General features: G+C 44.4%; 1 protein-coding gene and 1 long non-coding RNA gene across 2 annotated transcripts in view; one reads left to right on the forward strand and one right to left on the reverse strand.

Moving 5' to 3' along the window:
• Positions 1 to 644: 644 nt before the first annotated feature.
• ASF1B (anti-silencing function 1B histone chaperone) lies at positions 645 to 9,130 on the reverse strand. Its single transcript, XM_081181679.1, has 4 exons — positions 8,911 to 9,130; positions 4,409 to 4,524; positions 2,798 to 2,974; positions 645 to 1,718 (listed from the first exon to the last, which is right to left on the reverse strand). Exons 1-4 carry the CDS (start codon positions 9,017 to 9,019, stop codon positions 1,521 to 1,523), a joined length of 600 nt encoding a protein of 199 aa, XP_081037805.1. The 5' UTR covers positions 9,020 to 9,130; the 3' UTR covers positions 645 to 1,520.
• Positions 9,131 to 9,259: 129 nt separating this feature from the next.
• LOC308580327 overlaps positions 9,260 to 12,686 on the forward strand; it is a 101,046-nt gene continuing 97,619 nt past the window's right edge. Inside the window, exons 1-2 of the long non-coding RNA XR_014004802.1 lie at positions 9,260 to 9,608; positions 11,414 to 11,517. This is a non-coding gene — a long non-coding RNA (uncharacterized lncRNA). The remainder of the gene's footprint in view (positions 9,609 to 11,413; positions 11,518 to 12,686) is intronic.

Here is a 12,686-nt window from a genome sequence, read left to right on the forward strand (position 1 = left end):
ATTCTGGCACTTTTCCCCTGGAGTGATACTTTTGTCATCTTTGCATTACTATCTTTTACATGCTATATTACTGTTTTACTGTTTTTCTATTTTCCTGGGGCATTGGTTTGAGTCTCCTTGGGCAGGGAGGACTCACTCACACACTAGAACATGGTTTGGCATTATATCTGATCTAAACATACCACAAGTTATTTTATAAAATAAAAAAATTGACACTAACCTATGACACTATATTAACTGAAAATAGTAATCTGGTCGTGACGATCATCAGGGGTGGTATCCAACTTGCTCTTTCCATCAGCATAAAGGTTTACACTTGCACAACAAGTGTTGTGCCCTGCACCCTCCCTAATTCTGGTCCAGAGGGTCAGGGAAACCCCCAGGACAGATTTAGGGGGCATGACTTGGTGTACTGCAGTAGGTTGGACTAGATGACCCTCAGGATCTCTTCCAACTCTACAATTCTAAGTCTTACAGATCTTTAACACTGCATACAACTATATTTTGCCACTCCTGCTTTTAGGAAGCAAATTCTACCTACATATTTTTTAACCTCGCCAAAATGAGTAGTCCCTTGCAGCAAAATCTTTAATAAGGTGCTCTCGGTATTCAACCAACTAGATACCACTTAAGAATTCACAAAATAGTTTATTCCAAAAAGTTTTATTGGTCAGACATACAACACAAAAATGTTTTAAACATCTATATGCTGTGTTCATCTCTAAAATACCAGGGAGAGAAATAGAGAGATCAAGTATCAGGGCAGGTAATAACAGAAAAGAAGGGTGTGCGACTGGAGGCAGGCCAGAAAAAAAACAAGTGCAGGCCTTTTGAAGAAAGGCATGTTTCCTCTGTGGAGGGATTTGTAAACTTAGCCACTGTCTAAAGGAGTTGATGCAATTCCTGCTCACTGTGGCCTTGGGCAGATTTTGGGTCAATGGTAGAAAGAAGGCCAACTGGTGCAAGCTAAAAGAGGGAGCTCTCAAAAGCAGTGCTGGGACCCTTGTGCAAATAGGTAAATTGTACAGCTTAAATCTCATCATCCATCACCTTTTACTAAGCAGATTGTAAAATTGGGACAGGCTTTTATCAACTCCTGAGAGGCATCAAGACCTGACTGTAATTGCTAGCTATTTTGCCAGCAGCAACTCATCAAGACTTAGCTGTGTTGCAACAGAAAACTGTCCTGAAAAGAAGGTACCCACTATGCTAGATTCCAGCCTTCTGGAGACCTGGAACAAAGGAGGGAAACACAGGGTTCTGTTTATGCAGCTGTTTATGCAGCTAGACTAGGTGCCTGTCAAGGGTTAGTGGCAGGAGGATCCAAGTATCAATGAAGAAATACTATGATAGAACAGACCTGTAGATCTGTTACAAACCCCAACACGAAAAGGACTCTGAATTGTCAATCTCCATAGACATATCAGTTGGTTCATTATCCCAAATCCCTCCTACATCTCCCACAAAAACTTGTCAGCTGCTCTTCATTGCGCAGGGTCCTCAACATTATTGTGTTTGGATCACATACAGTCCATGGAATTCTCTGGTTGCAGACCCATGGAATGGACCAAGCCTTTGATGTAGACACAGCTAGGAGGCAGGAAGCTATCAGGTTCTGGGTCTACATTTTCAATATTGTCCATCTGGTCTCTAGGACCATCCCAATTGATGTGGAAACGGGTGACTCTGGGGTTGGATGCCAAGATATTCCTCTGTAGCTGGAAGTAAGAAAAACAGGGGTCAAAGTTACATAGGTTTATGTTTGGATCAACTTTCTAGGCTGACAGCTACTCAATTCCTGCAGCAATATCAAGAAAGGGGAGGGTTAACAGAAGTAAAAAATGGTTTAAAAAGTTAACACTATTTTATTTTTGACAACACAGAGAGAAAATTTATATCTGGGTGTAATCCTTCCAATTCTATTTCACATTGGTAATCCTTCTTACTTTTTGACATCTACAGGGGACCTACTTACATTGCACATTGGGTTTCAAAATAGCAAACAAGACTTGAACCAAACTTCATAGTCCATAGGCTCTTAAAATCTGCTGCTGTTACTCAGTAACCCCAATTTTCTTTCAATGCTTTGAAGCCCTTTGTCAGAGCATGAACCTTCCGAGGAGGGAATCATCAATGTCCCCTCAACTCACGGAGCAGAGTAGGTACCTCACTAAACATATTAATCTTCTCTTTGAGATTTAAAGCTCCCTCAAACTACTCTGCTGCAGCCACATCAATCAGCACATAATATGATGAAGATGCAATTACAAACAAGGTTTTATCTGTAGCAGGCCATTATCACTACTCTATTCTACAAAAGTGTATTTAAGTTGTGCTATAACTCCTGGGGGGGAAATCAAAGCTCCATTCTATATCACAAGGGCTACCCACTCCACAGCTTTCTGGTCAAAATGCACTGTCTTATTCAGAATGCAGGCAATAAATTAATACTGAGCTGAACTCATTGTATAACTTTCTGCTTCATATTGTCATCCCAAATAACATCTACCTTCCCCCAGCATAGCATTTTCCAACACTGCAAAGTGACTGGGTCTCAAAGGCTACTACTCTGCCCTTGCAAGGATTTTGTACTCCCCAAAAGAAATGGGAACCGCCAGACTGGGGGCCAAATACAACCCCCCCATCTCTCTCTCTGGACTCTCCCCAAGCCACACCCCTCACTTGCCTTGCTTTGCATCCTGTTAAGGGTCCCCAATCCAAATTCCCAAGGCAAGGACATGGCCTTCATGAAGGCCAAGATGATGGACAAGCTGCTTTTATCAGATCAGTGTCTCACCTGGGAGAAGTCTGGCTTGAGGGGTGGGTTTTCTCTTAGCTCAGGATCCATATATTCATTGTTGACATAGTATCCAATGCGGATGAATTCTTGGCCCAGATAGGTACAAGTGATAAGTATTACTGTAACTCCCACAGCATCACTTTCAGGGATTAGATCAGGGTTGGGGGCATTGGCCTGCAGAGAAAACGGCAAAACAAGTGACATTTTCATCCTGCCTGTCTTTAAAAGAAAACTCAGGGCAGCATGCTTGATGCTTTTCCATTTCATCCCCCTTGCAATTCTTGAAGAATATTAAAACTTTAAATTACCCATTCAGCTTCTGGGCTGAGTGGAGATTTGAACCTAGGACTGTCTGGTCCAATCTTGAATGACAATACTACAGAGTCCTCATTTAAGAGCCATTGAAGTGTATATAACCAGGAATGGGCTTATGTTGGTGGAACAAAGTGATACAGTTATAGAAGAAATGCCAACAGACTGGAGTTCATAATCAAGGCTTTTTTATTTCTCTTGGTGTTGTGCAACAACAAAGACAAGCAACAAAAATATGTAGTCTCAGAAAACCAAGCAAAAGATTCAGGTAATTATCCTCATGTCAGTTCACCATGATTGTAAAATTATTTTGGAGAAAGAAAGCTAGACTACAGGTGGTAGAAAGGCCAAGGATGGAGTTATACATCAGCACAAATTGAAAGCAAGTAAGCAATGCAGTTGCAGTTCCAAAGCCAGTGAACTGGGCCACCAATTTAATCATCGTAGTTTAGTGTTCTAACAGGAATTGCTATCCTGAAAGCACTGGCTAACTATGTCGTTAAGAGTTGTACCAGTTGTACCACCCCAGAATGCAACAATGCCCTGTAATTACTACAGTAATGTTATCAGCACAGGTCAAAGAGCCACATTTTTTTTTTCTTGAGGAAAAAGGATTTGAGACTTTGATATTAACACATTTGTGTGTTTATATGAGGAGCAGCAATTCATTTTCAATAATCACTGTTTTCCCCTAAAGGCTGGAAAAGCATTTAATCATCACCCCCACCAAAATGAAACAGCCTTCTCAAGCTGCAATTCCCCCCAACACTGAGTAACACTGGAATACACTGCAGGGCTGTCATAAGCCACTCTCTCTCTCCATCTCCTCATATTAGTATAGCAACACCAGGTGACTTTTCATGACTAATGTAGCCCATGTTTTCTCAACCTAAATAGCACTCTAGCCACACACAATATGGATAGGCTAATGATGGACTTTATTTGCATGGTACTTTAAAAAAATGTTGACATACTCAGAAACACATCATTAAAAAAAAAAAAACTTAAATCAGAGATAGAATACAAACTCCTGTACTTTACAGCTACCTTTTAATTTTGGTGGACATGCTATTGCCCAGTTATAGGTAACTGAGAAATCCAGATTTTAGTGCATTTTCTCCAGGTAACAATCACTTCTCTATTAGGGAAAATGAAAATTAAAAATGAAGCAGGAGGCCCCTTTCCAATGAATCTGTCAATCTTTCTCCATTGTCTGAATCTAAAGAGAAAAATCTAGAGATTGGAGCCTTAGGCTTATCTTTCCTATCCTTCTCCAAGAGATAGATCTAAACTTACTTCAAACACAAACATATGCCTCCCAGCTGGAACAGGTCCCACCAGCACTGAGTCAAGAACTTGGTCATATTCCTCACTCTCTGCAGAGCCCACATAGATGATCTTCCACTCCAAATCTGAAAGGTAAAAGCAACAAGGATCAGTTGGCAAGAGTGTGGGCACCAGAATCCTAGACGTATTGAGGGAAATTTCCCTTCATCTTCAGAAGGCCAATACATTGAAATACACCATTAGCACCAGTGTTTAGAGAATGTGTACCCCAGTTCAAGCGCAGGGCTGAATAACCTCTATTGTTTAACAGTGTCTCAAAAAACCCTTTTCATATCCACAATTCATATTGTTAAACAATGATGGGGAAATTTTGGGTGAATATTGATGTAATGTTTGCAAAGCAATGGGCTCAATCTGGAAGCACTCTCACAGCGTTCAGTACAGATGTCTCTATCTCTCTCCAGGTCAAGGTCTGCAAATCTGCCATTTAAGTCAACAGTGGGCATCACTCATAATCTCATCAAGATTCCTCACCACAATCCTTGGAGCAGCTTAGTAAAAAGTTTATTTTATATTTTGTGGTTGTTTTTTAAAGAAGAGGTGCAGATGCAATTAAATGCAAATATACAAGAGTTTTAAATTCTTTTTCTTTAGAAAAGCCAGACAGCTTTCCTGCACAGGGGAGGAGCAAACTGCAAAGGCTCCCACCATGGGTGAAGAATCTGCTATGCAAAATCAGCTGTGACTTCCAGTTAGCTATTATGTCTGTCTTGAACCTTTATGGATCATCTCATTAGACAAAAGTCAGAAAATATTGTGAACAATCTGCTATGATAGACCACTGGTGCAGCTATGAAGGCTAGTACTGTAGTTCTCTCACATGGAACCGTAATGCTAATTAACAAGAACTTGTATCCAATGATGTGAGGTCATGAATAAATAAAGTCCACTGTTCCACATTTTTGTGCCAAAAACAGTGCAAGTCAAAAGGGATGTTAGCAAACAAAGCAATCATCAGGAGCAACAATAAACTATAAGGAGCTGTGAGGAATGTGCAAAAGTATCCCCATTTGCTCACCAGAAATCCCTCTTTGCTGTCATGGCTTTTTGCTAAGAAAGAACTCTTAACAGGAGATTAGAATCTGAAATAGGAAGTTGTTCCTATGCTGCAGCTCACTTTTTCATGTGTCTTCTTCTACAAAGTTTACTACTTTGCAGGTAGCACTTTTTTGGCATCTGTCCACAGAGGTTATTAAATTTAGAAAACTTGCAGCTGCTCCTAAGTTGGAAAGGCCATACACATCCTGCCCCAAAGTAAAGGATCTCACTGTGATTTTCTGTACCTCCATTTCTCCCCAATCTCAACACTCTTAAGAGAAGTCTGGTCTTAATAATGTATGTGAAGGCCCTATGCTTTATTTTAAAAAAGCAATGGCAAAACTTTGCATGATGTATAAATTATGTGCAACTTATCCCTGAGGGAACCAGGGCAGTCAACATCCCCCACTACAGCCCTGACATTAAAACATGCCCCTCTGCCAATCCAGCTCTCTCAGCTGACTCCCTGCTTGCAACTTCTGAAGCTTCACCAAGCACTGCCTAAACACTTTCAAATATATCCTTTCCAGCTGTAAGGCTAGACATTCAGTTCTTCTAATAAAAACTGCAATTCCCAGAATACTGAACTATGCACCAAATTTCATGGTTGTATAGAAAAACGGCGGAATCAAAATAACAGCATGTGAAATGATAAGAAAGGTGAGAATAAGATGCTTTCCTATATTTTATGGCAGCGTTCCCCTTTTTACATGCCATTCCCCAAGTTTATGCATCATGTCTGCATGATAAGCCACTCTATTTTAAAAGCCTGACTTACAATTTTTCTCTGTGGAGAGGGTCATAATTTAGTAAGCTCTTGATTTGCACTTGTGCCACAATGACATTTTTAGCCCACTCCTACCCTGGGACAGAAGTAGCAACTTTCCATCACAGCAGTCCTGAACCAAGTCAAACTTGCTTCACACAATCCAATGTAGTGGAAGATCACCAAGGAGTAGAAGTCAGGAAGGCAGTGATTTTCAATTTAACAATCCAGAATCCACAATTAAAAAGGGAATAGTAGGGGAAGAGACTGGTATGGTCCCAAGGAGTAGGCAGAATGGTACCACAGAATAAAGGGGCTTTGGCATTCTCTCATAAGAACAGTTGATAGGGCCAGAGCCAATGACAGGTAGTCAACTTATTCTAGTTTTGCTCCCATGTTCATCCTTGTTGAGTACTGAAATGGCAACAGATTAAGAATCCCTTCCCCTTATGAGTCAGAAATGTCGTTTTAAGGACTTAAGCTGTGGATTTAAGGCTGTGTGGAGATAAACTTTCGAACCAAAGCACGTTTTAAGAAGAGCATGGAATGTGTAAGAGCTTGGGAATGACGCAGTTAAAAATGCCGTCGCCATATTTGGGAAGTTCTGTCGGAGGTCTTGAGTCTGGGAGGAGGAGAGAAATAGAGCTGTTTATATATTGTGGGTTAAACTCCTCAGTGGGACTTAAGAGCGACAGCTTTACGAGACTATGATGGAAAGAGTGATGTTATCTATGAAGGAGACAATATATGGAAACCATCTCGATTTGAGGATTGGAAGAACGGAAAATTCACACAGGACTATTATTACTATTGGTGTTTATCGGCTTAAGGAGACTATCAGAAGAGATCATAAAGAAAAAAGAGAAAATATATGAACAAGATGTGATGTGGAAACAGCAAGATAAGATGGGTTAGAACTATGAACTTTGTTTGGACTGATTGGGACATTAACGCAGCAGCAAGAAGATGATCAGAATCCCCCTTCGGATCTTGAAATATGGGTCCCCCCAACAAAATTTAAAATTCGGCTTTGTAATTCGGAATTTATGTGATATGATTTAATTTGATGTGATTGGCCAGTTAATAAAAATTATTTTAAAAAAATAATGAAATGGCAACAGATTAAGGAGGAGCAAGATGATAACCAGTGTCAGTGCCTGGATAGGATGCATGTGGCAGGTGAGGGTTAGCTGAGGGCAGGTTGACTTTAGTGGGCCTCTGCCTCATTTGACCTAACAGACCAGCCTTCATGATTTTCCACAAGACCACTGCAGTATCTAGTGAAGAATTATTAAACACTATAATAAATTGACAACAAACATTCAACTGAAATTGAAAGAATTCAGATAAGAAGTTACCAACTCTATAGAGTATAACACCTAGTTTTGCTATGTTACTGACTGCCAATGAATGCCTAGGAAGGCATAGCTTTTAACCATGTGCATCTCCTAGGCTTACTATTGGCTAATGACCAGCTGTATTCCCACTATGGCATTCAAGAAACTCTTCCTATAGGAGCAAATAAAGAGCTATGATTTATTGGGGGGAAAGAATACGGGCATTCATTCCGGAGCTCTCTGCTGATCTCATCAAGCAGCTACACCTTGCCCTCAGGCTGCTGGCACTGAGGTCAGGACACGGCCTGCGCTGGGGCTCCCAACAGTGTGTAACAGCCAATGCCACCCCCAAACAGCCAATGCTATTTTATTTCATTTATATCAGGGGTAGGCAACCTAAGGCCCGTGGGCCGGATGCGGCCCAATTGCCTTCTAAATCCGGCCCGCGGATGGTTCAGGAATCAGTGTGTTTTTATTTATAATGCATTTCTGGGTTATTTGCGGGGCATAGGAATTCGTTCACCCCCCCCACACAAAAATTATATTCTGGCACACCTGTTCTGAGGGATGGTGGCCAGGCCCATGGCTGAAAAAGGTTGATGACCCCCAATTTAAATCCTACCTTTACCCCAAGGAGCTAAATGAGACATGCATAGCTTTCCCCCTCAACCCACTTCTAAAAGCCCTGTGATGTAGGTTAGATGCCAAGCTCAAGGTCACTCAGAGAGCTGCCTGGCTGAGTAGGGATTTGAACGTGGTCTCCTCAGCCCAAATCTCCACCCCACACTGGCTCTTTGCCCAGACCAACAGTATTGCCGGCTGGGGCTTCCTGGCAGAGGCCAAGGCCTCATTCAGCAGAATGGTCAGAAGGACACCCCACATCCGGTGGCATTTTTAAGTGTGTGTATTTATATTTATATGTATATGTATATGTATATGCATACACACACACACACACACACACACACACCATCTCAAGAGCAGCCTCGCCCCAATTAAGTCTCTGCAGGCCAAAAACTTAAGGCACCAAGTTCATAAAAGCTCTATTTTTATAGGTAGTTAGAAGGTACAGCGCCCACGTAGCAGCCCCTGTGTGGAGAGCCGGGTCCAGGCTGGCAAAATAAAGCCACAGCGGAAGCCCCGGTAGTGGAGGCACCCAGCGCTGCCATCCTGGGCGGAGGGGTGGGGGCTCCCGGACGTCGGTTGCGGGCGGCCGCCTCGTGCGACGGAACCTGGCTCGGGCTGAGGGTCGGTTGGGGAACGAGGCTCCTGGCGCGGGAGATTCTCCCTCCCCCCCCCCGCGTACTCACCGTGAGGCAACGCCTCCCCGCACTCGAATTGGACCTGGAAGCGGAGCGGGTGCCCGAAGGGGCTCGGGTTCTCCAGCAACGAAACTCCCAGGACAGACACCCGCGCCATGACAGATCTCTTCTTTTCCCCCCGCCTGCCTTGCCTGCTTCCTTCTCCCTCTCAAGCCCAAACGCCGAAAGCCCACTCCCCGCGCGCCGCCGGCTTAACGACGGAACGGCGGAGCCACCAATCCCCGCGCGGCGATCGGAGACGCCGCAGCCAACCCCCGAGCTTCGCGCCTCAGCTCCCCCGCCTACTCCTCACGCGCGGCCACGCCCACCGCTCCCTCCGCCAATCCGCCTTCCCGACTCTGTCCCTGGCGGGAGCTAAATCTAAACAATAAGCGTTCGACTCCGAGTCTTCCTCCCTCCGCTCCCCTCCCCTCCCCTCGCGCGCGCTGACCTTCGCCGCCCACCACCAATCAGCGCGCGTTCTGCCTGTTCCGTTCTGCGCGCTCAAAACGCGCAGGCGGCCAATTGGTGCCTTTTGGCGAGTTATTAAGGGACCGGAGCCAACGAGGAATTCGAAAGACAGGCGAGGAAATGTTCCTTGGCAAGCCTAAAAGTCCCACGTCACGTGCAGATCAGTTTTAACGTTGTACAGTGGCTTAATAAATGAAATCCCTGCAGAGTTTCGAAGAACGTTGAGCAAATCTGAGGTGAAGCTTCTGCAACTAGCTTCTGTCTCCCTCTTTCCGTCTAGACAGAACAGGAAGGCCCCTAGGTGGAAGAACTAGTCGACAGAAGGAATGTTACATTTAAAGTACATGGCTTCCCGCAAAGAATCCTGAGAGGTGTAGTTTCCCCCATTAAAAAAAAAGTAAAGGTAAAGGATTCCTGACAGTTATGTCCAGTCACGAAGGGCTCTGGGGTTGCGTCGCTCATCTCGCTTTACTGGCCGGTGTTTGTCTGCAGACAGTTTCCCCGGGTCATGCGGCCAGCATGACTAAGCCGCTTTTGGCGTAACAGAACACCAAAACCAGAGCAGCGCACAGAAACGCCGTTTACCTTCCCGCCGGAGCAGCACCTATTTATCTACTTGCACTTTTGGGTGTGCTTTCGAACTGCTAGGTTGGCAGGAGCTGGGATTTAGACCACAGCGCCACCCATGTCCCTTAGTTTTCCCCATTACAGAGACACAGTTCCCAGCACCCTTAAACTACGGTTCCCAGAATTCTTTGAAGAAAGCCATAGATCTTAAATGTATGATGTGGAGCGGCCCCCAGGGGGGAGGCGTCATATGCTACCCTAAAACAAGGCAAGGTAACATCTTTATATCCTGCTCTGCTTCTTTATCAGTATATGAGCAGCACCATTTCTCTGGCTGTATCTTCACTGCCACCAGTGCCCCCCACGTCCTATTGTCAGCCCTCAACATTTCCTTAACCCTTGTCTTTTCAGTAATTGCAATACCTTTTTTTGCAGTATCACATCATATCTGTGTTAGGCACAGCAGCCCCTAGTACCAAATATACACAAAATTGCTGTGCAGCATATTTATAAATGGCATATACCATATTTTGATGAGAAATAGCTCAGTAGCCACAAGTTGATTATCGAGATGTCATGGACTGTCTGGGTGCAGAGGACTGGTGGGAGGTGCCACCAGCTGGGAAGCTCCCAAAGGAGCCCCCATGGGAAGAAAGCTCAGAGCCAGGGGATTGGTGGTGGGATGATGTTGAGTGGTCAGAGGGAGAAGAGTGGTCAGACTGCGATGTCAGAAACTGAAGAGGCAACAGGGTTTAGTGAGGAGGAAGAGGCTATGGCAGAGGGCAGTCCAGAATCAGAGGCAGAAGTGGAGTGGGGACAGGCTGCTGAAGAAGCCAGGGGGTCCCTCCCTCCTGCTGTGACCGGCTCACCTCCCCGCTGATTTCACAGAACACGCAGAGAAATGAAGAGGGCAGAGCAAAAAGAGACAAGACAAGCCTGAGATTGCTTGGGAGGGATCTGGGGGAGGAAGATTCTTAGGGACCAGTGGGGAGGCGGGGACCCTCAGCCCTTGCAGCTACCTCATTGGTGCAAGACCTCAGAGCCGTAGCTAGGTGATCTTGCGGCCCTGGCAGAACTGTCCAGATTGCGTCCCCAACCACTGACAAATTAGCTCTTCTTTCCGCCTCTCCAACCCACCCACCCCATTCAATTCACCCTCTATTTAAAACCTTTTCTTATGAGGCAATAATCAAGCTTTTTATTTATAGACATAAATAGCTACGGCCCTGCAAGATCTACTGGAGTTACTGTGTTCGCTAGGCCTACACTGTTTTGGTTTCTTTGAATAAAGAGTTAACTTCACTGACACCGGGTGTTTTATTGCTGATCTGTTCCTGACAAGTATAGCAAGTTTGTATTTAAGTTTGTTGGTAGTACAAACTTAACATTGCCTTGCTATACTTGATAGTTAACTTATGGCTGTTGAATTATTAGTTTAAGGCTGTGTACACATTAATGTTTACTCTGATTCTAGTGAGCTCCCACGGCTGACATTTGAAGCTACGATGTGTGTCGCAGGTGTGAAGCAACCAAGCTGATAATGTGCATCAGGTGATGACAATCCCCACCCTCTCTCTGGTATGCACAGCAACATAAAATGTGACTTAAACTGTGATGTGTATGTGTGATCTCACTGTGTTTTAAGACACTAATGTGTATATAGCCTAACTCAGGGGTAGAGAACCTGTGGCCCTCCAAATCAGCCCCTACTAGCATGGACAATGGTCAGGGATAATGGGAGTTGTAGTCCAACAGCACGTGGCGGGCCACAGATTTCTTCACCTATGGTTTAAACGATGGTTTGGGATTTCGGGATTGCACTTGCGAGTTCTTGTTAGCCAGGAATGAAGTGATTATGCAAGGCCACTGAGTATGTTGCTTTCCTTGACTGCAATATTAGTTTGAGGTACAAAAGTGTCCCTCAGAAATACTGAAAACCCTCCATAGAATCATAGAGTTGGAATAGACCACAAGGGCCATCGAGTCCAACCCCCTGCCAAGCAGGAAACACCATCAGAGCACTCCTGACATATGGTTGTCAAGCCTCTGCTTAGAGACCTCCAAAGTAGGAGACTCCACCACACTCCTTGGCAGCAAATTCCACTGTCGAACAGCTCTTACTGTCAGGAAGTTCTTCCTAATGTTTAGGTGGAATCTTCTTTCTTGTAGTTTGGATCCATTGCTCCGTGTCCGCTTCTCTGGAGCAGCAGAAAACAACCTTTCTCCCTCCTCTATATGACATCCTTTTATATATTTGAACATGGCTATCATATCACCCCTTAACCTCCTCTTCTCCAGGCTAAACATGCCCAGCTCCCTTAGCCGTTCCTCATAAGGCATTGTTTCCAGACCTTTGACCATTTTGGTTGCCCTCCTCTGGACATGTTCCAGTTTGTCAGTGTCCTTCTTGAACTGTGGTGCCCAGAACTGGACACAGTACTCCAGGTGAGGTCTGACCAGAGTAGAATACAGTGGCACTATTACTTCCCTTGATCTAGATGCTATACTCCTATTGATGCAGCCCAGAATTGCATTGGCTTTTTTAGCTGCCGCGTCACACTGTTGGCTCATGTCAAGTTTGTGGTCAACCAAGACTCCTAGATCCTTTTCACATGTACTGCTCTCAAGCCAGGTGTCACCCATCTTGTATTTGTGCCTCTCATTTTTTTTGCCCAAGTGCAATACTTTACATTTCTCCCTGTTAAAGTTCATCTTGTTTGTTTTGGCCCAGTTCTCTAATCTGTCAA

The sequence above is a fragment of the Podarcis bocagei genome (assembly GCF_964188305.1).
Source record: "Podarcis bocagei genome assembly, chromosome: 2".
NCBI lineage: Eukaryota > Metazoa > Chordata > Lepidosauria > Squamata > Lacertidae > Podarcis > Podarcis bocagei.

What these genes read in the sequence shown, in the direction of transcription:
- ASF1B (XM_081181679.1), bottom strand. Translation starts at nt 9,019, where the DNA reads ATGGCGCGGGTGTCTGTCCTGGGAGTTTCGTTGCTGGAGAACCCGAGC. An exon ending in CGGGGAGGCGTTGCCTCACG is followed by an intron (nt 4,525 to 8,910) that starts GTGAGTACGCGG and finishes TTTACCTTTCAG; the next exon opens with ATTTGGAGTGGAAGATCATC. An exon ending in TCAAGCCAGACTTCTCCCAG is followed by an intron (nt 1,719 to 2,797) that starts GTGAGACACTGA and finishes TCTTACTTCCAG; the next exon opens with CTACAGAGGAATATCTTGGC.